Source organism: Plasmodium coatneyi, chromosome 13 (assembly GCF_001680005.1).
Source record: "Plasmodium coatneyi strain Hackeri chromosome 13, complete sequence".
In the NCBI taxonomy this organism is placed as follows: Eukaryota; Apicomplexa; class Aconoidasida; order Haemosporida; family Plasmodiidae; genus Plasmodium; species Plasmodium coatneyi.
In genome coordinates this window covers 414,177-439,996 of record NC_033568.1, presented here as the reverse complement: position 1 = coordinate 439,996, position 25,820 = coordinate 414,177, and the positions used below count along the sequence as shown (strand labels likewise).

Here is a 25,820-nt window from a genome sequence, read left to right as displayed (position 1 = left end):
AAAGTTCGGGCAACGTTTTGCCAAAGAACGGAACGAACGCATAGAACATTGTTAACTCTGTTGAGGAGATTTTTTCCCCAAATAATTATCAACTATGAAATTGGAGACCAACCAGTATGGCTCTCCTTCCTCCTTATGGTGGTCATCCCATGTGTCCACGCGGAAAAAAATCCCCCCAAAAGGATGACTTCATATAGGTCATTCTAATACAACATGTTATGCACCCCCCTGAAGTAGGTTTGCAAAAACGTGTTACCCCATGAAGAAACCAAGGGTGACAGAAACTCCGGGAAGACGTGTTGCAAATGTGGGGTGTTCACTCGGTGGACGCTCCTCGCAGCGTTGACTCCCCTGCCGGATAGAACAAGTGCACATAACATCACATGCGTGTGGAACCTAAAACGGATATTTGGATGCCCTGGAAAATTCACTCTCCGGCTATTTCTGAATGGCTAGCCACATCCCCTGCAGGGGGGAACGACTAAAACATTAGGGACAAAAAAAAAAAAAAAAAAAAAAAAAAAGAGAGAAATAAAAATAGAAATAGAAACAGAGGCAACAAGTCGGGGGAGATGTTACAATAAAAAAAAAAAAAAAAAAAGTTACGAAAGTTTATTCGATTTTCCAATGTTGCCAAATGAATCATTTCAGATTCTTCCCATTTGACATGGAGGTAAAGTCAGGGGTTTTCCAAAAATCTGTTCAGTAGCATTTCAAAGGTGGCCAACTTATTGTAGCTCTTTATCGAGTGATGCGGTGACCCCACTAGGCTGAAATTAGTTTTTCATCACCGCAGTTTGGGTGAGTGCTGCCAGGGAATAAGCAAAGCAGTAGATCGGGAGATAGGATTATTGTGCCTCGTGGAAGGATCACTCCAGGAGCATAAACCGAAAAGGGAAAAAGGCACATCCTTACCGTAAGCACCACCTGGACCAGCAGCAGCTTTGCCCCCCTCTCAACATGGCTAACGACGAACGCGACACAGCAGACGTTTTAAACGCTCTGCTAAGTTTCTGCCATAGCGGCACAGGGAAAGTAGAACGCCGGGAGGACAACCTGAACCGGTTCTTCTGTGACATCACCGAGTTTTTCATGGCGCACGTGGATAAAAAGGAACTGGCCATACGTATAAACAACCACATAGCTAGCCAAGTCGAAGCAGAGAACCCACTGGACGAGAAAACATTCGAGCAAATAAAAATTTTAATTCTTTTTTTAAATTCGCTTTATGAGAGATACTTCAGCAGAGAGTTCCTCAAAATTGACACGTCTTGGATAGTCCACCTGATCAAATCAAACGGGTTCAAGGACCCAATTTTATTTAAATTCTTAACAGATGTGCTCGTCTTAACGTTTGAAGTGGGGGAACCAGGGGACACGAGCGGCACCGTGCAGCTTCTGCTCCGTTTACTGCGGTGCATAAGGGGAAGGGTGGAGAGAGACGTTAGAGAAAACAAGGAAACTTTCCTTTTTTACAGGAAATTGCAACAGTGGTTTGGGTCACGCAGTGGGTTCGTAAGTGAGTTTGGAGAGGCAGACGAGGGGAATGCACAGGACGAGGCGTTGTGTGTGTGTGGCCTCCCCTATGATGAGCTCCTACTCAGTGAGGAATTTCATTTCAGGGACTTGTGTCACTTGTTCGCGTTGGTGGTGGAGAAGGTGGGGAGGAAGGGCACGGAGGAGGGTGTGGCGGGGGGTAGGGCAGACGTGAAACGCACCATGCGTGCCTGGAACTCCAAACAGAGAGGACAAGACGAAAACTGTGAAAAGGGAGAACCCTCCAAACGGATCGATATATGGCAGTTGCCCCAAGTGAAGTCCATCACGAGGGACATTTTGCACCTCCTCCCATTTGTAAGCAACCCCCCGATGCGCGATGCGATAATAAAGGATCTGTGCAATACGGTGAAGGAGTACCTGTTCACTAGGTGTGAGATGGAGGAAGTATGTCTGGAAGTGACTGAGCGTATGTTTTTTCGTGTCAGTGATGGTGCTGGGTTGGAGCTGGAGGCGGGGGAGACATGTCCTGAGGTCACCCCCCTGATGAGGACCTACCTCGCCTACAACGCAAACTGTTACGAAAAAGAATGGAGAGAAACGGATTCTGATCTGCTAAGCGATGTGTACACTTACCAAGTGCTCTACATGGACTACCTCTACCATGAGAAATTTTTAACGAAGGCCAACTTGGACGACGTGCGTTTTTTCTTGCTGCTCCATAGCAGGGCATATACGAGTGAAGATATAGTGAAGAAGGTGATCTACCTGTTCGATGGAATCGTAACGGAGATTGAGGGTGTTGTCCAAAGGAAGGAAAAGGGGAAGCTTCACCAAGGGGGGCAATTCTGCGAAGTCTGGGAACTCTACACGTGCATCTTAAGGTGCATGCAGAACTTTTCTGTCCACCTGTTAAAAGCGAACTGGCACAAAATGGTTAGCCTGTTGCGGGTGGCCAGTTCGATTAGGAGGAAGTACCAGGTGAAGCGGTTGTCAAAACTGCCGAATGGATGGCATGGCAACGCTGGATCTATTCACCGTATCGTGCGTGCAGGTGAAGGGGCCCATCGAGGGAGCACCACAGCCAGCACGCCCGAACCCTTTGACGACCTGGACTTTCACATTTTTGAATGCTGTGCAGGGAGCGACGTAGGGAAGGGAAAAATAAGATTTTTGCATTTGTCGGATTTTTTGATTTTGCGGCAGGCGGAACTTCTTATTTGGCTGCTGCTTCGGCATAGCAACGGGACGGTGACTCGATTTGCCCTCTGTCAGTTGATCAGTCGAGGAGACATGGGGAGGGACGAATTGGGATATAGCCCGATAGGAGTAGTAGGAAAAGTAGCGGAAGATGAGGATAACCCCCTTCCCGGGGGAACTGCCGCAGGGGGGACGACTCAACCGGATGGGTCACTGGACGTGGAGACCCTCCTCGACTGCATGAGTGACACGTTCCTTTTCCACATTTTCTTTGATGAGTGCATAAGACCAACGCTCTTCATTAAAGGAGACATTCCGTTTTATGAATTCCGTTTGAAAAACCTGATCGTGAAGAAAGTGCTGAAGAGGAACCCCCTTTTAATGGTAAAGTGTTTTCTGGTTGGCCTTCACGGGGTGAGGTTTTTTTATGTCAATGTGCGTGTGGTGTTGGAGGGACTGCTGGAGGCGCTGCGTCTGCAGGGGGGTGGCAACCCCAGCCGGACAGACTCGAAGTTCAACTCGAAGTGTAGCTTGAAGTGCAAATCGAAGTGCACCTTGAAGGATGACCTGCAGTGTGACCTACAGGAGGTCCTCGTGGGCATTGCCAAAAATGTGAAAAACATCCCCGTCAGTAGACGAAGTGATACTCTAACGCTGCTGTTAGAGGTCGTCATTAAAATTAGTCACCACGTGAGTATATTCAGGGGAATTAAAAGGTATTGCGTCTTTTTGGACACGTTCGAAGATGAGTTTTTTTCCAAACATATGGACCTGTTTTACTCCTTGCTGAAGTTAAATGTGACTAGCATGATGCAACAAAGTGGGGAGAACAATCCCCAAGAGGGAGGAGCTTTTATTTCCATGAAGAATCCAACCGGTGATGTTTTTCTAAGTCATTTTATTGGCCACTTTAACCACGTCCTTCTGTCCAATGAACATGTGTACTTTTTGGGATACCTGCGTTTTTTTATTCTGCTGGTGAGGCATACAGGTCTGGGGAATGGGTGTCTCCTCCTCCAGCCTCCTCATGGAAGACCGGTAGACGAATTAGTGAATCGATTCCTTTTTTATGTCCTCAAGTATGGGGTAGGGAACCTGTTTGATGAAGTCAGTTTGGATAGTGTAATGACGGGGCTTCTTGCTAAAACTGGAAGGTACCTCCTCAGTGGGGGGGTTAATTCTGCGCACGAATTGGTTGCAGAAAAGAAGGAAGATTCGTCTAAGAATGACCACCAGGGGGAGATCCCCCTGAAGGAGCTCCTCCCGTTTGTGGATGCCCTCGAATATCTCCATCCCAACAGCATCAACACGTGCGTAGAGTGTGTGGATTATTACCATGGAGACTACGACGTTGAAACGGACAGGGGGGCATCATCACTCAACAAACAAAACAATATAACGCTAAATGACAAGGAGGAACACTTCTTCCCTCTACCAAGTAACCAAAAGTTGGTGCAGCCAAATGGTCGCTTCCATCTGCAGGCAAGGGAACTACATAACCAGTGTGTCCAGTACGTAATTAATTATGCCCAAAGGGGAACTGAGGAAGATGCCACGAAGATCATTTTAGCCGTCTCCCTTTTAGCGAACAGTTGTGCGTTGTTTTCGCCCCCAGTGGAGGCAGTCCCAAGTCAGATGATAATCCATCTGGAGGTGGTTCAAACGAATTGCGGGGTGTCCAAAACGGGGAGGAGCAAAGAAAAAGACAGTAACAATGACGGAAGCAGAAGCCGCTACGGGAACAACCACTGCGAAGTGTTTAATTACTACAAGTACAAATACGCCTACAAGAGCATGTGTAGGGGGAGCACTTTTGGTAGCACCTCCATCCTCGGGGGGGACATCCTCCCCTTCGCAGAGAAGGTTATTAGTGACATCGAGCTGTGCAAGGGGGAGCTCATCTACGTATATATGATCATCAGACGGTTCATCATACCTGCTATTTTTGGAGACCCCACCACTGGAACGGATGAAAGGACATACATCCTAACGCTCCTGATGAAGCAAAGCGACATTCTGATTGACCGGTGTTGCGCGTGCAAATACCCGGCTCGCATTTTGGAGCTGCTCTTCATTACGCTGTTGCACCCGCTCATTGTAAAGCACGACATGGGTTTGCATGCAGAAGGTAACAGTGACGACCATCCCGTTAAATGTAGAGACCACACCGCTATGAATGATAATTGGGATGCAAGCATAACGGGGACAGGGCATCCCTTTCTCCTCCTAAACTATGTAGAGAAAATTATGGAATACGGACAGACGAAGCTGTCCATAGTGAGAAGCGCTGTGATCCCGTTTCTGTCCTCATTCCTTTTTTCTCTTATCCAAAACGAGGACATGATCCAAGTGAGCAGCAACTACCTAGACAAGCTTATCCAAGTCCTCGTTGGCATATTAATTTGCAAAGAATTCGTCCTGGTGGATTTAAAAAGGAGCTTTGTAAACGACCACTATAGGATGAAGAGGGGGAATATTCTTCTGCACCACTTTGTGAATGAGCAAATATGCTTTTACTTCTTATCTAGAATAGAAACGAATGAGGAGATTGCTCTTCCGGAGGAGCTTTATCGCGTAAGACACATGCCAATCTTCCTGAGGTTGCTGACTATGATGTTTCTTATAAACTTGTTTCGCTTGCTCGAGGGGCGCTACTTCATCAAGCTACACCCAGGGGGTAATAGTGGTGCAGTCTGTGAGGGGGCCAACCTGGATCGGCAGAAACGGAAGACCCTCGTCCGAAGGTTGTATGCGCGTCTGCTTCTTCAAATTATGAATCGGATAAGCAACAAGAACGTCTCATCCTCTGGGGGATTGCCCACCGGGGTCAAAACTTCTGCCCCCCCACTGCCGTCCTCCAGTGGACACAACATCCAACTGAGGGGACTACAAGCCTTGTGTTGCCTGGCAAAATATTTCAAATATTTAAAGAAAACTCAAAGGAAGTTGCTCATTTCAAAGGTGAACCAACTGCTTAAGGACGATCATTTGAATAACACGCGTCAGTACTTGGAACTATTCTGTATGTCAGTTAGTTCTTCTTCCTTTGTTTTGTTGTACCCCCATTTAAGGAGGAACCTGGCGGATGGAAATACCAACACGCAGCTAATCGTGAGCACGCTGATCATATGTTCATACATTTTGTTAAAGACAAAGTTCAGTTACTACTCCTTTGAGGAACTGCATGTGAGTCCGTCCTTCGCTCGTGTGTGTCTCTCTAGTGGGAAATTTCGTATAAACCAAGTGGTCGCTACGAAAAAGGAGGCTCCCCTAATGGGAGGTAGGAAGAAGAAGAAAAGACGCAGCAAAGAGGACACGAGAGAAATCAAACGAATCATCAACCACATCGTCAAGAAGAACCAAAATGACAAGGACGGAATTGTGCAGGATGTGAAAAGGAACAAGCAGAAGCTGGCTCATCTGGGCAGGCGCACGGGGGGAAAACAAGCAGAGGTGGGGAAGTCTCACCGTGTAGAAAAACAAACAGAAGGGGTGACTAACCTTGGAGAGAGGGTAGCCCCCCCGCAACGCAGCCACTTTTTCTCTGAATATATTCGCAAATGCCTCTTCGCTCTGATCACTCGAATCGTAGCTCTCTGTTCTTCCCACGCAGCGCTGGTGAGGAGCATTGCCCAGTATACCTTCTACTACTTTGTCAAAGGAAGGAAGGAAATTTTAGTGGACCCCTTCTTCCAGTGCACCTACTCATACATTAAACACAATAAGGACTGCAAACGGATCCGAAAAAAGATGAAGGAACAGTTTCGTCACTGGACCCCAACTCCCTTTGAAGATATTCGGATCCTCCTGCCTGCATGCAACTACTCCTACAACTACTTCGACGAGGACTTTAATGAGGAGAACACACAAACCTTTGCTCATGTGCTTAGGAATTATGAGCTGGTCTCCTCGTACAGTTTCATCGACACGGTGAGGAGGACGGTGCAGCAGGAGATGTCTGCCATAATGTTTAACGTGGACTTGGAGCGGCAGCGCAGGGAGGCCCAATCGACGGTACAGGTGGCAGCCATTGGGGGAGTAGACTACGGAGAAGCACCGTATATTGTGACCCCCATGGAGGGGGAATCCACGGTGGATGGCATGCTCCAAAGAAATAGGAAGAACTACCAGAAAAAGTTCGACCCAATCAGCGACATCATCCAAGTGAACAATGAATTTAGGAGAACGTATCACCAGCTAGCCAAAATGAAGACAAAAAAAAAAAAATTAATTGTCGTGGCATCGCTGATAGATAAAGTACCCAATTTGGCTGGCCTTTGTAGAACATGTGAAATTTTTAAAGTGCAAAAGTTGCTTCTTCATAACGCTAATATTGTGAAGGATTTTCAATTCCAGAAAATTTCTTCTACTGCAAATAAGTGGATGAATATAGGAGAGTTAAAAAAGGGAGACATACTGAACTACTTAATGGAGAAGAGGAAGAAGAATTATGCTATCGTGGGATTGGAACAGACCAAGTGTAGTGTCCCCCTGAATAAGTTTGCCTTCCCTGAGAAGACGATCTTAATTTTGGGCGATGAGAAGGAGGGCTTGCCTGCGTCCGTGCTGCTATTTCTTCACCACTGCATCGAAATTCCCGGCAAGGGCATCATTCGCTCGCTCAACGTCCACGTATCCGCGGCGATCACCATTTATGAGTATTTTAAGCAGCACCTGTTGTGAGGGAAAGCGCACCTAAGTTGAAACGAAGTTCATATATTCCCCCACCCGGAACGTGGTCACGCTTTCGTGTAACGCGCGATTTCACGCAACGCTTTTTTTTTTTTTTTTTTTTTTTTTTTTGCGCCCACGTTAAGGTAAATTTCCAGTTGTTCTCTCGTTTAGGAAATTACCACAGCAACTTCTACAACCGCAGCGGGGCGTTTTCCGTCAACGAATCGATAGGCCGTTTCTGCGGAGCGGCGAAAGGGGACGCAGTTCGTTGGCCGTTACCACATTTTTATTTTCCAAGTTTTTCTCCTCACCAGTACAAACGTCACGATGTTCGACTTGTTCATTTAGTTCACTCCGCCTGGTCCTTTCTTTTTTTCTTTTTTTTTTTTTTTTTTTTGTTTTCCCCCCCCGTGGGAACCATGGCGCCCCCGCACAGCAGCGACATCTGTGCTAGGTACCAAGTAGAATTAGCCACGGGGATCATTTTGAAAAATAATTACCAACGGGTGGCAGTACAGTTGCCTGACGGCATGCTGGAGGATTCTCTTCTCCTTTCGAATGCCATCAGGGGGGAACTCCACAAACAAGGTGGTGCACCTCTCCCTTCCAGTCACGAACCAACGGGGATAGTCACCCCATGTTGTGGCGGAAAATCTCTCACCAAAGACGAATATGCCTGTGGGAAAGAAGACAATTCATTTGGAATTCCCCCCGATGGGGTTAACATATACATTTTAGGAGACACATCACTGAACGAATGCTGCGAAGACTACGTAAGTGCTGAACATGTGAAGGCAGATCTTCTGTTGCATTATGGACCCTCATGTCAGTCGATAGTAACGTCATCCATTCCTTCGGTTTACCTCTTTAGTGAGATAAAAGAGGAGGAAGCGTTTTACAAAACAGTTAAAGAGGGGTTCATAGGGAGTAACTTTCCCGACAGGGGTGAAGTGTGCATGATTTTGTGCGACGTGAGCTACACGGGGTGTATGTCCCACTTGGTGAACGCGTTTGTGGAGGTCAGCGGTAATGCAGGAGGGGGCGGAGCAGATTGGGAGAACAGAGTGAAGCCGCTTTTCCTGGTGGACGGCCGACTCGTGGGGGGAAAGTCCTTCCGACCGGGCGGAACGGATGCAACAGAAACGGATGCTATAAACATGGATGCAATAAACACGGATGCAATCCAGAACGACGCCGTCAACACCAATGTAATCGCGTGCCTGAACAGAATAGCCAGCAACGTGCAGGGCAAAAACTGCTACGGGGACCACGGGAACTATATCGAGTTGGACGCGCAGGAAGACCTCGAGGGGAAGTTCGCCTTCTTCTGTGGTAGGTTGCTCACAAGAGTTCTGTATAACCACACAGTGGGAACATTAATTTATGAGGTCATACGGAAGGAGGAGATGTCCCCTCCGTGGGGGGTCATCCTAAAGAAAGGGCAAGAACAAAGAACCAATTTGTTTCTTTTCCCAAACGGAAATCTAAACCTAAAGCGTAGGTGTATTCTAGAATATGAATGTTACCCCGACAGGGTGCATATATACGAAGGGGAGGAGAAAAAACATCTCGGGGCAAACGGAAACGGAAACAAAAACGGAAGTAATGAAGCTTCCCATTTTGAAACAAAAAAGGATCTGGATAAACTACTACTGAAAAGGTACGGTCTCATAGAAAAGTGCAAGATGGTAGATACGTTTGGCATTTTAATAGCCAACGTAAACTTAAAAAGGAGTCTGGAAATGAAAAGATGCTTAAGTTATATTTTACGATCGAGGGGGAAGAAGTGCTTTACCATTGCTACCAACAAATTGAATGGTCCCAAACTGGAAAATTTTTCCGACATAGAAATGTACATTCTTTTGTCTTGTCCTGAAAAGAGCTTCCTTGAAGTAGCTGATTTTTCGAAGAAGATTATAACACCCTATGAGTTTTTTATTGCTTATGGATATATGGACTGGCAGTGCAGGTACCTCTTTGAGTTTTTCCACATGTTGGATGTACCGTCTGTGCGTAATTCGCTGGAGGGCTTGCGCGGGGGCAAGTATCGGCTGTGGTCCCTCGGATGGGGGGCCCCCAGTCTGGCTGATGCGCCAAACGGGGCTGTCCAAAGGGGCACGGCTATTGAATGCGACGGACTAGAACCATCGGCTTCCTCTGAGGGGACGTCCGTGCCAACTCAATCCCTCTTAACGTGCCACCCCCTCGTGGATCCATCTCTACCCATCCCGGTAGAAGAACAGAAGAAATTCATAACCACCTTTGACGAGAGGTCGCCCATGTGTAGGTACTTTTTGGAGACCTTAGTGGAGAACACGTCCCGAGAGTACAAGGGCGTCGAAATGAACTACAACACGGACACCATACCGGAGGTCGTTCCTGGGGAGGATGGAATAGCCCAGCGTTACGAGTCTGACTTGCGCTTTTGCGGCTGATCTGGGGAGACCTCACGCGGAGTCGTCTTGCTTTACCATTTGGTATTTTTTTATTTTGTTTATATTTGCTTTTTTTTGTTTCTTTTTTTTTTTTTTTTTTTTTTCCGTCCCTTCCCTTGTGGTCATTTCATTTCCAAGGCGAGAACTTGGGCAGTTTTTCCTTCCGCCATTTCTGCCGCCTCAAATTATTTGCCTTTCCCATATTTTCAAACCCAACTGAAAAATTTGTCCAGGCCGATTCTGTAGCAGATCGCACCTGTTAATTTTGTTCCAATTATGGAAGGGATACGTGGAGGGGTCCTCCCTCCACCTGGAGAATATCCATATATGTTATGCTTGCATGTGCAGTTGTGCCTTTTTTTCCTTTAATGTATGAAAGCCCCTCTCTCTGGGGTGAAGGTAAAATTGCGCTTAATAATTTTGCTATCCTCGCTCGATGACGCAGCCCACTATGGTGATGACAAAATGGAAAGCGGAGAGAGACCGTCAATCCTTCTTCGCTACTTTTCTTCTTTAAGCTTCCACTTGGGTAAATGGGACGGGTCTACCAATTTTGAACCGACGTGTTCCACTCATTTGGCAGTGGAGCTAGTGTGCCTCTTGGGCAACGTGTCCCGCGTGGCGACCTGCCCGATCTGGAAAAAAAAAAAAAAAAAAAAAAAAAAAATTAAATTAAATTAACACAGTAACGTAGCTCACCAGGAGCCAAAATGCAAGCCAATGTGGTGAATGTAGCGAACGTCGCAAACGTGTGGATAACGTCTGCGAAGGAACAGTTTTTTCTTCCCTATTTAAAGGCAAAACAATGAGCAGCGCTGCTCCGCGTGGAAGGTTGGCCCTAAATCAAATTCGCTCCACTGCCCCTTGTTGAAGATACACCCGTAGGAGAGGGACGTGTGTGACGATTGCCCACACGTAGGTAGCATCCATTTTGGTGAGGGAAAATCTGTTTCACGCTGGCGTTAACTGAACTGAAAAGAACTGACCTGACTTGACCTCGTGGGTCAATATTTGCATGAGAGTGTTTTCTTTTTTTAGTTATCATTCCCCCGTGGAAAGGCACCACACACGGTGACCGCCGGCGACATCCCCCTCACCCAGAAATGAAGGACATTGCGTTTTTCTTCTTGCCTGCGGGGATCGGGCTGTCGTGCCTGTTGTTGAGTGGTGTGGCTCTTTTCCAGCGTATGGCGATATCCATCCAAAAAAGGAGCGTCAATTTTCAGATCTACAAATACCAGGTGAACGTATCGGTGTCCTCCCTAATTTCGTTTTATGCGTTGCTGCGGTTGGCCTTTACCATCTTAGAGTTGCAAAAGCACAACGATGAGAAGAACAGTTTGGACCTTTCCATGCATGTGCCCCACATGCACAGAGCGTACCTCAAGAAGATGCGACTGCAGAGGAACTTTTGGATCCTTTTACTCTGCTCAATTGCGTGGGTATTTTACATCCGCTTCACGTATTTAATATTGTACTATCGAGAGAAGGTTAAGAAGAGTGATGAGGAATATGAAGCCGTCATGGTGCTGAAGGGCACGCTGCACAAGTGCACTGAGAAGGTGGCACAGGAAGACGGGAACAGACAGAAGTACAGGAACGGAGTGAAGCACAGCGAAAGTTCTCAAGAGGAAGACATAATGTCGGGCAGTGACATCACCACCGATGGGAACGCCAACACATCGGAGAAGTCATCTGTGCTGGAGGACGGTCAGCGGAAGAACTCTAGCATTCGGCAGCGCCGCTGAGTTGGCAGGCGGCTTGCCCATTCGTGCGTCAGAGTATAACGCGTTTATGTGAAAATTGTTTCGTGGGTCATCCTTTTTATGTTTCACTGTCACGATGGTGAACAACCATCTTGTTTGTCTACTTTGAACGTTCCCCTTTTGCAGAAGGGGTACCCCGCTTGTAGTTACCAATTTGAAAAAGGGCAAAAAAAAAAAGTTTTAAATTGGGCAGCGGTGAACGATGGCGGTGGAAAATAGCGCCCACGGGTGCGCATAAAAGAGCGCTCACCTAACGGCTACCCCCGTCGACGTTCGTGTTCTGTAGTCGATAACCACGGAGCAACCTGTCACGGCGCTTCTCCTCGTCTTCCGCGTCCCCCCAAGAGTCCGTTCCCTCGGGGCACAGCTTGGAGCTCTCCTCCGCCTCGGTGAGTTCATTGATGATCCTCTTCTCTTCCTCAATTAACCACAAGGGTTTTATATACTTAACGAGGCACCCCCTACTTCTCATTTTTTCCAAAAAATGGATCATATCGAGATTGGGTCTAGCCGTTCTGGGGAGAACTTCAAATTTGTAGGGCTTAACGTGGGCCCTGAGATTTATCCTTTCCATGTAGACAATGGTTACAGTTCCTCCGACTTTTTTAATCACATCGATGGAGGACTGATCCGCATTGGCCACTTCTATGTCAATCTTGTATGGGAAAGGATAGTCATTCACGTTGAATAGCTTCACTCCATTTTTCACTTTTACGCACTTGGAGTCGTGCAAATGTCTCTGCGTAATTGGGAACCGCACGTCCAGTCTTCCCTTTTCAATGAAGTACCTCAGCTTGGAAAGGTTAAGGCAGTCATAGTTTTTTTTTTGCCTACTTAGCCATGCCTCGGGCCACTTTGGCAACCGCCTGTATAAGGGAGTTCGTCCACTTTCAAATGTACGACTGTTTGGTCTGCCTGACTTCCTATGCTTGTGTTTTTCTCTAATCCCTTTTCCTGGACACTTATCACCTCTTCCTCTTTTTTTCTTCCTCTGTCTGTTCACACCCAAGGTACGAAGGTTTCGGGGCTCGATGGGGAAGAAGCTCTTCTTGCTGTAGGCAAATCTTCTGTTAAATGGATGACATTCGAAGTTCTTTTCCGACCCATCATGGAACACTTCCCGAAAATGTTTGCTCAGCTTTGGTTCAATTTCAGCGTCTTGGCGGTCTTCTCTTTGGTTTGCTACAGTGCGGTTTGTTCCAATCCAGTTTGCCATTGCGCAAGTATGCCCTTTATTACACGCGGGGGGGGAACCCACGAACAGCCACCTTTTCAGCGTCAGGCTGCTCACCGCTCTACAGCTTCTTATCATGTTCCCGAGGGGGGGACTAACCAAAAAAAATACACCCGTCTGGACGAGAAGACGAGGGGGTCGCTCAGCGAAGTTGTATATCTCCCACTATATATTTAAACGCATGCACGTGGAATGCCTCCCTCGAGCACACACTCAATGTAGCGTCGAAAGTGTCCCAAACGTGTGGCCACATTTCTGTAGAATTGACAGGAAAATGGTTTCCATAGGTACATTTGTCGTGTGCGTTACTCGCGCCAGCTAGCCATTTGGTAAGGAAAAAAAAAAAATATATGAACAAAAAAAAAAAAAAAAAAAAAAAATCATTTCAGATTTGCCCGATCGTGAGCATACCAAAGGACGGATGCACAACTCTGCAAATGTTGTTCCCTCCATGCAGTTTGGTAAACATTAAAAGTGGGTGAACATGCTGGTCCACTCTCTACCGTTCCGGAGTTCCTACTCGAGGGGGAGGGAACCCCAGGCAAAGTTTACTGAGGTGTATTTGCAGTGGGGCGGTGCCAAGCGCACATTCCCCAGTTCGAACTTAGATTGGCACAGGTGGTGAACTTTGGGACATCTTCCAGCCACCAGAGGGGAACACCGTTTGGAGGATGCTTGTGCTGCCACGCCCAAGTATTCGATACATAGCACATGCGTAACATGCTTACACTTTTGCAGGCTCGGGGGATGGGCTTCTGCCTGTCGTGTAGTTCCTTCCCAGGCGAAATGGAGTGATGACCATATCGAGGGGGGACGCTTCTGGGAAGTAATGTTATAGTTGAACGGGTTAACTTTTTTTTTTTTTTTTTTTTTTTTGTCGGAGCGCCGCAGTGGCATACTCCCCCCTCTACGTTCGCTCATCGCGCGGCCGCTTTGGCCCATCCGGCGGTTCACCATTACAGAGTGCGACTAGGAGAACCGGCAAAAGGGAAGCGCGCTTCGCCTAGTGACGCACTAGCAAATGAGCATTGAAAAACAAGTTTATTCGCCCCACTTGGAGGTGACTCATTTTTTGATGTGTCATCGGGCCAAGCGCGCGACTGTTCTTTTGTCGTCATCGTGGTTACCCTCTTTTGTTCTCTTTTTTTTTTTTTTTTTTTTTTTCTTTTACATACCAAGCGTATTCCCCAAAATTGGCGGGAAACCTTTCATAAGAACAAAAATAAATGACGCTTTCGCCGCCCTAAAGTGGCAATGAAAACTGGGTGAGGTTAATTTCCCCTCATTGTCGCCTTTTGCGCATTTTTCCTGTTGGCATCTCCCTCCGCTTGTCACTCCTTTAAATGTGAGCAATGCTTGCTAGAGGATGTGAGAGGGGGGTGGGACCATCTTAGGGTTACGTTTTTTTTTTTTTTTTTTTTCTCATCAACAAGAAATGTCGCATATTGCGAGGAAGAGTGAGGCCCGTTTGATTATTCAATCCGCGTGACGATGTAGCGTTTTTCCTCGTCTTAATGACGCCCCGTTTGTTCATCTTGTCATTTTATCATCGCGTCGTTGCATCGTCGCTTCATCGCCGCAACGCTTCTGTTGTCACCTGCGCTTGTGATCTCCATTTGAGTGCCCGCTTCGCTGAGGGTTGTTAGCGGCCCATTTTGTCTGCCTCTGCGAGGAAGCTGTTTCCAGCAGCGTTGCTCTGCTCGCATACGTACATACATACATACGTGTGTGTTATTTTATATTTTTTTTTTTTTTCCCTTCTGTGATAGCTAGCCAACTGTGCCAACGAGGGGAATGTACGTGCATAGGGGCATGTAGCTCTGCATGTGTAGCGTCCGTGTATAGGTGAGCCATCGCGTTGCATTTTCCCTACAGCACTTTCCACCTATACAAAATGGGGAACCCCGAACTGGAGAACAACTGCACGCTGTACATTTGTACAGACAACTGCGAAACGCCATCTATTAGTGAAATCCAAAAAAAGTTAGAGAGCCAAAATGTGGAAAAAAAAATAGAAGGCATGGAACACCTCATATTTAACATAATACAGGGGGAGCCCTATGGAAATATGCTCATGTGTGTGATCAGGTTTATAGTGCCGCACAAGGATCATCGGTTGAAAAAGTTAAGTCACATCTTCTTTGAAGTGGTAGACAAGTGTAAGAGTGATGGTAGTTTAAAGGAAGAAATGCTTCTCGTATGTAATGCCTTGAGGAATGATATTATTTCGCCAAATGAATACGTGAGGGGGTCCACTTTGAGATTGCTTAGCAAAATTAAGAACCTTAAAATAATTGAACCGTTAGTAGAAGCCATTACAAAAAACCTGAACCATCGACACAGCTATGTGAGGAAGAATGCGATCAGTTGTATTCATACGATTATAAAGGAGCATGGAACGGATGTAATCCCCAACTCGGTTAAAGAGGTCGAGAAAATATTATTCTTAGAAAATGATATATCGACCAAACGTAGTGCACTATCTATGTTAATTGATGTCGACCCGATGACTACCCTGAAGTACATTCTCTCGCTGAACGATCAGTTGTACGATACGGCTGATGTGATACTGCTGGAGGTAATACATCTTTTTAAGAAGCTGTATATTCCTCACGTGTTTGACAACTCCTATTTGTCGATAAATGAGGAGGATGAAGAGGGTGAGGAGGACAAGGGGGTCCGCAGTGGTGTTGGCGCTATGAGCCGTGTGGCCTCCATGACCGGGTCTTCTCTTCCCCGAGGAGGAGATGAAGCAGAGGAACCAAATGGGTACCAATCCGATGGGGAAATCGACCTCTTCCAATATCTACTCTCCGGAGATGAGATTCCCCATCCACAGGGAGACGGACCCATGGTGAAGAAAACCAAGCACATTACTTCAGTGGATCAAAAGTTTGGAAGTCACTTACTTAGCGTGAGTAACCCCCTCGTAGCGACCAACCACCCGAATGAAACGAACGGAGGAATGCTGAACGTGCTAAGTGAAGAAATACAATTTAGGAAGAACAGGCTAAACGAAAGTGACTACAATCAGTACAAAAACAACGTCATTAAGATCCTCCTGAATATGATGAACAAGAACGTTAGCAACAGTGTGTTGTACGAGGGTGCCTGTTGTTTGCTTTATATGAGTACCTCCGAGGTTAGCATAAAAACGGCCAGTGAGTGTTTTATTAAGCTATTGATTAACCAGCACGATAACAACATTAAGCTGATTGTAATAGATAGACTATACTATATCATGTGTAAGTGGAAGAAGGTGCTGGAAAACTACGTCATGGATTTACTGAGGGCATTGAACTTCCCCTCTAGGGACATAAGGGTAAAAATATTAAACCTGGTACTTCACATACTCAGCAGTAGGAATGTGCACTTAGTGTTGGGCGTACTGAAGAAGGAGCTTCTTAAGCTTAACAGTGCGATGATGTATAGTAAGAGCGTTTTTACCAGTGGGGGTGGAAACAACAACGCGGTGGTAGGTTCCTCCAGTGGAGGTGCAAACGGTGGTGGAGGCGCCACGGCAAGTGCAATCCCCAACAGTGGTATAAGCAACGCAGGAGAGAGCACCCCCATCGGTAATAACCTCTCGACGAATTACCAAGAGGTAATTAGCTACAAGAAGATACTGCTCAAGTCGATACAACACATATGTAACCTCTTCTCGAACGAGTGCCTAAGCATGGTGGATTTGCTACTAACCTACGTGAATGATGAAGAGAAGGAAATAAATTACGAAGCGGCGGTATGCATTAGGAAGCTAGCGAATAATCCCTCCCTGCAGAGTACCATTTTGCAAAAAATAGGGGAGGCTATATTTGACGTGAAGAAGCCACACATCCTGAGGATCTTCTTTTGGGTCCTGGGACAGTACATGCAGGGGGAGGAAGTTATTCTGCAATTTCTGAACAAATTATATGAACAGCTGCTTCCCCTCCTTGGTAGTAACTTAGAGGCCGATATTATTAGCAGGTTACAGAGTGAGAAGTTTAAAAAGAACAAAATGGCAATAAATTTTAACGCCACTTCTTCGTCTGTCTCGCCGAATATACAAGCCAAAACGGTCGTATTGGAGGATGGGACGTACGCCACGGAGGCAGTGTGGAAAAGTCAGACTGCATCTACAGGTGAGGACACCCCCGGTGAGTTGAACTCCTTCGCGTATAATTTACTTTCCGAGAATGACGATTTGCTGTTGTCCGTTTTGTGTGTGTGTGTTACCAAGTTGTATTTAAAATTGGTGGCCACGGTGGGAGGGGAGGCCTTCCACTTTTTGGGTTCCCAATTTGTGAAGCATCACGTGGGGGGTGACTCACACAAGGGAAGCGCCACAAACGGTGAAGCAAGTACCGGCATAAACGCATTTAGGAACAAGGGAATTTACATCCTGGCCAGCATGGTTAAGTATTTAACGCAGAAGAACGCGAACAAGAGCTCCCTCGATGTGCACTACAACGACAGCAACGTGGTGAGGGTCAGTCACTGCCTCAAAATATTTCTCAACATAACGTGCAATATGAGCACCGTGGATGACTCCACGAAGAAGCTCATCCTGACCTTCCTCAGTGGGAATGAGTACTACCAGAAGTTCCTTCACAAGGAGGAGGAAAAGTACAGCAGCATTTACAGCTCCAGTTGTCGGCAGGTAGGCGCAGGAGGAGGTGTTTTTCCCCACGGGCAGGACACCAAGGGTGGAAATAACCCCGGAGAAGAATCCATCGATACGCCCAAAGGAGTGACCGCCCTGTCTGCTCCAACCCAACCGAGTGAAAACAAGCAAAGCGTAGATGACGAAATATACTTCCGCATCCTGAAGGAGAAAAAAAATGTGTTGAATATCCTGGACGAAAGGTCTGTGCAAATGGACGAAAGAGCTGTTCTAATGGATGAAAAATTGGACAAACTAAAGTTGAAGTATACCCTTAGCAATGACATTCTTTTTGAGGAAAACGAGTTTAAGTTCCCCTCCTTTAAGCATAACTATTCTTCCCTTTTCATGGCCAAGCTGTACAACTCACAAAGGCTAACAGGAATAGACGATGATCTCTTCATTGAAGCCGTCCCGATAGTTTCAAATATTAACCTCATTGTAGAGTTCTACGTTTACAACCAGTCGGGTGCCTATTTACAGAACATATTTATTAGCCTATCGACTCATGGGAACTTGAAGCCAATAGATAAGATCCCCGAGTTTAACTTGGGTCCAAATGAGAAGAGGAAGTTTAAAATAACCGTGAAGGTACACACGACTGAGACGGGAATCATCTTCGGTTATGTGTTCTATGAGCGGAAGAATGAAAATAGGAAGAATTACATAGTGCTTAGCGAGCTGAATATTAACATGACGGATTACATTAATGCGTCGTTCATTTCGTCGCACCTGTTCCGCATTATGTGGTCCGAGTTCGAGTGGGAGAATAAGATCAACATTAACACATCCATCAGGTGGGTAGTCCTTACAACCTGTTAAGCCGTGGAGTGGCTATAATATATATATTCTCCTGCCCTCCACATATTATACTGCTTATTTTTGCGCCAATTTTTTTATTTTTACCCCTTTCGCAGAGATGCCTTCGAACTTCTGAAGCTGATCATCAAACAGACCAACATGACCATCGTGGAAAAGTTCATGCCGCTGGAGTACTATGAAAAGGAAGCCAAGAACAGACCGGAACAGGCCAATATTTCCCCCATCGATATTTACATTTCTTACATTTCTAGTTTGGAGGATTTAAAGTGCCTTGTGAACAATTCCGCCTTCTTTGCGGTGAACCTGTTCTCTCGTAGCATTTTCGGGGAAGACTCCCTGGCGAATCTGTCTGTGCAGAAGAACCCCGACGGCCGCCTCTCGGGCAGCATCCGCGTGCGCAGCCGCACTCAGGTAAGAAACGATCAGCCGATCAACCGGTCAATCGGTCACCTAACAGATGCACCACCCAGTTACAACACTGTTCTCCTTGGCACACTTACATCCTCACTTCCTCCCCCCCTTTCCAGGGAATCGCCCTCAGCCTGGGAGACAAAATCACGCTGGTCCAAACGGGCCTCAGTATGGAGACGCACTGACGCGGTTACTGTATCCGCCCCTTTGGAGTGAAGATGACCAGAAGAACCTGTCCCGTTTTAATCCGTTGCCCATTCGGAAAGGGAAGTTCCCGTTGGGGCGTGTGTATGTGCGCGTGAAAGCGTCTCACCATAGTATGTCCATCTGTTCATCTGTCCACCTGATTAATATGTTTTTCCCTGCGTGCCGTCGTAGAGTTGCCCATCGTGCCAACCGGTTAGCATCTCCCATTTAGGGAAACTTAAAGAAGGGGGAGGGGGGTTTACCCAGTAGAGTCTGTGCCTGGACACGCCTTTCCCTCTCCCTTCTTACATCAACTTGAAAAAAATCAACCAAAGAAAAATCACCCCAGGGGGGTCAAGGAAGTCGACTCGTTCATTTACTCTGTGAATTTTAAACATCGTCGGAAAAAAAAAAAGGAAAACCTTCTTTTATGCTGCTACAAAGTATGCGATCGGGTAGGGGGGTTTTCCTTGAGCATTGCGAATGTGTATAGGTTGAGTATCCTCTCGTTATATTCTCCTCCTAAGGGAGTCGCGGCTCTGGGTGCGATGTGCATTTTTGTGAGGCAATTGCTGAAAAAAAAAAAAAAAAAATCGAAAAAAAAAAATGCGCACTAAAAGGTGCTACATTTTTGTGAAGAAACGGGGAAGTCACCTGCATGTGTGGCACTCTATTGGGTAATTTCTTCCCCTCTTTGGCTATTCTTTTTGCATTTTTTTTTCACTCTCTTTTCCCTTTTTTTTCATATTTTCCGCTGGGGGTGAAATGCCAAGTGGACTCCCAACCTAGCGCATACACTTGGCAGGAGCGCTGTGGGGAGGAAGCGCTCGGCTCGATTGCCTTCCAGTCGATAACTCCGATCGGGGGACGACGGTACGAGGCTAAGGCTTCGCGTGAGAGTGGTCTGTGGGGGACTGTCAAAATTGGCAGGTCCGTCAATCCCACCAGTGGGGCATGTAGTTTACGTGCACTTAGCGCGCTGCGGTAAAATTAGAAAGGGGGATCATCCGAAGAAGGTGATTACCCAGATAAGGGTCCATTCTCTGTTTAGGTTCACCTCGCTGTAGACCCTAGTGGCCATGCTGAAGTACCTGAAGGCGAAGCGGCTGAGCGGGACGGAGACGGACCAGTCAGAGGGGAGCGAGGTGGGAGAAAGTTACTCCCTGGAGGAGCTGAAGACGAAGATGGAGGTGGCGCAGAAGAAGCACTTTGGGTATAAAAATTTGAAAGATTTTCAAATCGAAGCGGTGCACGCAGTGTTCCATAGGAGAGACAGTTTAATTGTGATGGCCACGGGGATGGGAAAGTCCCTATGTTACCAGATACCCTCCCTTATGGAAGAAGCGAAGAAAAAATTCACAGTGGTAATATCACCCCTCATATCTCTAATGACAGATCAGGTAGACAACCTGAACAGGAAGGGAATCTCTTCCGTCTTTTTAGGAAGTGGCCAGAAGGTTAGTAACCAGCAAGTGTTAACGGAAATAAAGCATGGGATGTATAAGATAGTGTATTGCAGTCCGGAGTATGCACTGAATAACAAGCAACTGTTTCTAATGTTACGAAAGAGGATCCTCCTGGTGGCCATAGATGAAGTGCACTGCATGTCTGAGTGGGGACATGACTTTAGACCCTCCTACAGGAAGTTACACGAATTGAGGGACATTCTAATTGGTATCCCTTTTATGGGGTTAACAGCCACATGTACTAGAGAGGTCCAAAGTGATATTCTAAAGAACCTAAACTTTGACGTGAAGAAGTGCCTTATCAAAACAAGTAGTGTTAACAAGAGGAACCTTTTCTACTGCGTTAGGGAGAAAACAAATGTAATGAACGATTTGAGAGATGTGCTGGATATCCCAAGTAGTAGATCCTTGGAGAGGACGAAAAGGTTTATAGATAATTCTAAGATATGCCCGTATAATTCTACCCTTATTTATGTGAACTCGAAAAAGGAGTGCGAAAGTATCTTCTCTTTTTTGAGGGAGAAGGGACTACTGGTTCGAATGTACCATGCGGATTTGAGTAATGACGAAAAGAAGGAGGCACATGAAAAGTTTTTAAAAGACGAAGTACAGATAATCGTAGCGACGGTGGCATTTGGTATGGGCATAGATAAGCCAGACATTAGGAGGATCATTCACTATGGCTTCTCCCGATCCTTGGAGGCTTACGTGCAGCAGGTCGGAAGGGCAGGTCGAGACAACAGCAATGCGGAAGCCATTCTTTTCTTTCACATAAATGATGAATCGAAAATAAAAAATCTGCTTCTGCGGGAAAATATTGCAAACAATTTGATCGAAACGAATTTCCAACGCGTTGAGCGTATCATTAGTATGTTCACGGAGGCATCCGATTATGCTTACTCCACCATCTGTCGAAGGAAAAAGATATATGAGTACTTTGATGAGACGCCAGATACATGCACAGATGTAGACGTGTTCGACAGGGAGGACAACTGCGGCGTCTGCTTTTATGTGAAGAAATACGACATGTACCTCTGTGCTAACTGCGATAATTGCGCTTATTACTTGGGGGAAATTCGCAAGGTAAACACGAAGGGGGGTGGCACAAAAATGGGTTCACAACAGACGGGTGGTGCAAAGGTAATAGATGTGAATGCTGAAGACGTTAGTGTAAAACCTGCTAAGGGGAAATCCCCTACAGAGGTCACCTCTCTGTTGAGGAAGGACTCCCGCAACGGGGTGAATACTACCCTACGTAGGAGCAACTCCCCCCAAGCATTTACGACCGACCAAGGAGTAGACCTCTCCGCGGAATTGAAAACGTTACTCAGTTGCATTTCCTCCCTTAAGGGAAGAACCGGAATAGGAGTCATTTGCAAAGTACTAGTAAAAAGCAAAGAATCGTGCATAATTAAAAAAGGCTACCACAATATTAAGGAGTATGGAGATGGGGCACACAAAAGCACCAACTGGTGGTCTGCTTTTCTAAAAGTGGCCAGGAATGATAAGTACATAAAGGAGACGTTAATCTATGGAAAGGATTTAAGTTACCTCAGTGTAGGCGTAACGCCCAAGGGGGAGGCATTTATTATGGATTCTGAGCAAAGGTACACCGTTAGATTGCCCTTCTTTTTGGTAGACAAGGAGAAGAAGGGAAAACCGGGCAAAGGAGGGAAGAAGGCCAATGCGCTGAGAAGTGAAAATGATCCCGTGGATCATTTGTATGAGGAAAAGGCTAGCCAGCGAAACAGGGGCAGCACCTTCTGGGAGGACTTCACCCACAGGGAAGGAAGAGGAGACTATGTGGGCAAAGAAGAAAAACGTTTGGAGGAAGAAACCCACCCCTCTCTGTTGAATGCTACTCGTGGTAGTGTCTCTCACCAGGATGAAGGAGTCTACCCGATAACGCAAGCCACCGTCGAAAGGAGCAACCCCATCCCGGACAACAAATATCGATACTTCAACACAGACAAGAATCAGTGCCGCAGGGAACATCGATACAAGGAGGAAAAATTAACGGAAGAAAAAATAAATGACTCTATAATGAGAATTCTCCTGAGGACAAGGATAATAGAAGCTAGACAACAGAACATCCCCCCCTTTCAGTTAATATCGGACAAGCCGTTAAAGGACATATGCCACAAACGACTTACATCTGTGCACCTGATTAGAAAACACGTGGATAATATTTCGCCCGTTTGTCCTAACTCCTTTTTGGAAAAACTCATTTCAGGCATCAGAGGTTTTTGCCTTCTACACGACTTAGATATGAATATAAATCTGAACACAGCTAGTCAAAATGTGGGTTCACCTGAACCTGTCGAAAGGGAGATATCCAGTCTGAACAAATTTTCCAACCTAATTTCGTCCTATCAATATGATCACAAGGGGGGAAAGCTTGGGGGGGACTCCTCCTTCCAGGGCGCCCCCTCGAGGGAGATAAGAAGTGGTCCTTATGCAGGTGGGGGGGTGGGGAGTAGTATCGCCCACAGGGGCATGAACCATGGGGGAGTTGTTAACAGCGGAGTTGTTCGCAATTATGCACGCAGGGAAGAAGAAACGTCCTCCTACCAGAGTACATACTTTAACGGTGGCGCCAGGACCAACGTGAAAATGGATGTGGGTCGTAGTTGGACTCCCCACCCAGGCGGCGAAAGGAACCATCCCAGTGGAAGCCTCACAGGGCGGGTGAACCCTCACCTCGACTGTGAAACAAGCCACTCTCACAGCACATTCATAGAGAAACGTAGCGCAAAGGAAACTGCTCCGAGACCCTTTTGCACCACCGCAGAGGCGACCAACCAGTTGAACCATATTAGCAGTAACGACAAAAGCAGGTTGATGGATTTTTTCGAGGACGAATTTAAATTTATAAAGGAGGCCAACAAGTCGGAGTTTAACCCAAACGGTTCCCTCGTGGATAGCAAAAGGGTACACCAGGGTCCCATCGACTTTCCCAAATATACCTTCCAGGGTGATGTGTGCAGAGGGAGTAACGCAGCGCAACCCATACATATCGCCCACGAAGCGGTCAAGCCAAGTGAAAGAATTTTTCCCAACCGAATTGACGCCAGTACCCGTTTGAGCACCCAGGGGAAATATCAAAACGGAGGTGCATGGACAGGCCCAAGGATGCGGGAATCACCCCCAGAGGACCCCTTCATAGAATCCTTCCCCATTAGGAGAACCATGGGAGAGAATCACGCTAATGTCTTAAATGACAAAAAAAAAAAATTAGATTTTATCGATTCGTTTTCATATGACTATAAAAAACAACAGGACGAAGATAGCCTGGGAGGGTTCCCCGGCAGGCATGATGGCGCTTCGTCCTTTCAGGACTTAAAACGACGGAGGTTTTAAAAAAAAAAAAAAAGGGGGAGGTACATACACACAAGGGGATACATGTTAGTAGTACATGTGCTAAAGGGGGGTAATAAACGGAGAAACTGTCCGTCCCTCTTTTCCGGGTTTGTTTCATTTGTTTAACGCGTTTGCCTTTACCCACTTGTTTAGTTTGCTTAGTTTGGGAAAATTTTTCCGAACTAGCTAATTTTTTTAACTAGCCAATTTTTTTGAACTAGCTAATTTTTCTGATTTTTTTTTTTTTTTTTTTTTTTTCAAATTTGTTGCTTGTCCAAGCGCTTCCCTTTCCCATGGAAACTCAACCACTAGTGGGATGTTACTCAGATTCTTCGTCCCTTTTTAAAGTGTCCGTTTTTTTTCTTTTCTTTCGAACCTTTATCTCCTTTATAAATTGTGGGACAATTGGGGGGAATATGCACACCCAGTTAGATGACATAATCATCTTCCTCTTCCTCCTCGTGGGGCAAGTTTAGAACTGAAAAGTCAATGTTCTCGCTTGGCGCCTGTTGGGGGAGGAAAGGATGGATGAAATGAAGTAGCGGTGAAGAGGCGCAAAAGGGGAGACGTAAATTAGGCAAACGCACGCGCGGCCGCCGTTGCACCGTGCCTACCTTGACCCGCTCGTAGTGCATAAACAGGGTGAGCGTCCGGAAGAGCTGAAAAGAGAAGCGCAAAACGGTGAGGCTCTGCGAAATTATTTCCTCCACTTCTTTGTTCTTCGTTTTGATAATCTCCGCCTGGTAAAAGACCTTCAGGTCCCCGCTGCTGATTAGCAGCAGGAAGCACATGGTCGTCACGGTCACGTCGAACAGCCCCTCGAAATTGTGGAAGTAGCTGCGGCCCTGTTGGTGTGTGTGTGGGGGTTGTTACACATGTATCGGTTCGCGGCAGTGCAAAAAGGGGGGAAAATGCCCGGGCATCGCCCCCAAGGTACACTCTCGCTTGTGTGTCACAATTCTCACACGGCATACACGTTACATTATGCCATTACTCACCTGCGTAGCCAAGCGCAGACAAACCTCCAACACCAGCATCAGTATAACGAACATCTCCGAGAGGACCACAAACAGACTAACCATCTTTGTGTATGCGGTATACCCAAGAATGAAAAGGTTAAGGACAATCACAAGGAAGTACAAGTACATGGTACCCCTGGAGTAGTACAGACGGTTCGCAAGGATCTGCAAAAAATCGAACGACGTGTGACTCTTGTAGTAAAAGAAACCATCACAACCACCATCAGCGCGCTGTATATTCCCAATGAACTTTTCTGCCACTCCATCTACTATGTTTCCGTAGCACCGTTTTGCTCTTCCATACATGTTGGCAATGACGGGGTAGCTGTAGGATGGGTAATATTTGCTCCTGGGGGGTTGCGAGTGGGCGTTTTGATCCCCGTGCTTTGCAGCCAGCGAATCAGCTTCCCCCTCATAGTGTGTGAGGTGGTTTCCACTCAGGTCTCCCTTTTTTATTAACCATTCATTCGCATCATCGGTGATGTCCTCTCTATCGCGATGGGGAATGTTAACCTTTTTGTCTTCCCACTGGGGGTACCTCCCAGCTTGGTTCGGTTGGCCATTATGCTTGCTACGTTGTTTTCCATTTTGCGTGCCACTTTGTGCACCACCTTGTGCTCGACCTTGTTTGTAGTTTGTTCCTTCCCCTTTTTCACCTCTTCTATGTCCCCCCTTCCTACTCTGCGGAGGCGGGTCCTTAAAAGCCAGCAGGTCATCAATCTCTAGTAGCACCGCCTCATTTTCATCACTTCCATTTATTTCTTCGTCTATGAAGATGTCCATGCATAATATGGTTGGTTGGGCCACGTGGGGAGGGTGATTCGGCGGGGGGGAAGCAAACGTTGTAGTTGGGGGTCTTCTTCTTTTTTAAAATACACACAAAACAGAAGGACACGATAGTTATTCTTCGCCTTCTGCATGAGATCAAGTGGGGTCATCCACACGGCCTTCCGATGAAGCTGTGTGAATGAACTGCGTTGAAACAAAGCAAACCAAATCCTCTTGACATCGTTTTGTTCTCCTGGCCAACAAGCCAACTGGGGCAGAGTTTACGGAATTGTAAATGGCCTCCACCCAGGGGAGAGATAAATTACAAATAGGGATC

General features: G+C 46.5%; 7 protein-coding genes across 7 annotated transcripts; 5 read left to right on the top strand and 2 right to left on the bottom strand.

Annotated features, from left to right (window-relative positions):
• Window positions 1-960: 960 nt before the first annotated feature.
• On the top strand, window positions 961-7,380 carry PCOAH_00048480 (rRNA methylase; the record flags this gene model as incomplete). The annotated part of the gene is made up of 1 exon (XM_020061631.1): window positions 961-7,380. One exon carries the CDS (start codon window positions 961-963, stop codon window positions 7,378-7,380), a length of 6,420 nt encoding a protein of 2,139 aa, XP_019917312.1.
• A 410-nt stretch (window positions 7,381-7,790) lies between these two features.
• Window positions 7,791-9,806, top strand: PCOAH_00048470 (Uncharacterized protein; the record flags this gene model as incomplete). The annotated part of the gene is made up of 1 exon (XM_020061630.1): window positions 7,791-9,806. One exon carries the CDS (start codon window positions 7,791-7,793, stop codon window positions 9,804-9,806), a length of 2,016 nt encoding a protein of 671 aa, XP_019917115.1.
• Window positions 9,807-10,909: 1,103 nt separating this feature from the next.
• PCOAH_00048460 (Uncharacterized protein) lies at window positions 10,910-11,554 on the top strand (the record flags this gene model as incomplete). The annotated part of the gene is made up of 1 exon (XM_020061629.1): window positions 10,910-11,554. One exon carries the CDS (start codon window positions 10,910-10,912, stop codon window positions 11,552-11,554), a length of 645 nt encoding a protein of 214 aa, XP_019917398.1.
• Window positions 11,555-11,822: 268 nt separating this feature from the next.
• On the bottom strand, window positions 11,823-12,884 carry PCOAH_00048450 (Ribosomal protein L15; the record flags this gene model as incomplete). The annotated part of the gene is made up of 1 exon (XM_020061628.1): window positions 11,823-12,884. One exon carries the CDS (start codon window positions 12,882-12,884, stop codon window positions 11,823-11,825), a length of 1,062 nt encoding a protein of 353 aa, XP_019917296.1.
• Window positions 12,885-14,700: 1,816 nt separating this feature from the next.
• Window positions 14,701-18,869, top strand: PCOAH_00048440 (Uncharacterized protein; the record flags this gene model as incomplete). Its single annotated transcript, XM_020061627.1, has 3 exons — window positions 14,701-18,248; window positions 18,369-18,684; window positions 18,801-18,869. The coding sequence occupies 3 exons, from the start codon at window positions 14,701-14,703 to the stop codon at window positions 18,867-18,869; spliced, it is 3,933 nt and encodes a 1,310-aa protein (XP_019917194.1).
• A 1,080-nt stretch (window positions 18,870-19,949) lies between these two features.
• Window positions 19,950-23,696, top strand: PCOAH_00048430 (ATP-dependent DNA helicase; the record flags this gene model as incomplete). The annotated part of the gene is made up of 1 exon (XM_020061626.1): window positions 19,950-23,696. One exon carries the CDS (start codon window positions 19,950-19,952, stop codon window positions 23,694-23,696), a length of 3,747 nt encoding a protein of 1,248 aa, XP_019917178.1.
• Window positions 23,697-24,124: 428 nt separating this feature from the next.
• Window positions 24,125-25,498, bottom strand: PCOAH_00048420 (Uncharacterized protein; the record flags this gene model as incomplete). Its single annotated transcript, XM_020061625.1, has 3 exons — window positions 24,125-24,202; window positions 24,311-24,541; window positions 24,695-25,498. 3 exons carry the CDS (start codon window positions 25,496-25,498, stop codon window positions 24,125-24,127), a joined length of 1,113 nt encoding a protein of 370 aa, XP_019917445.1.
• Between the last annotated feature and the right edge of the window lie 322 nt (window positions 25,499-25,820).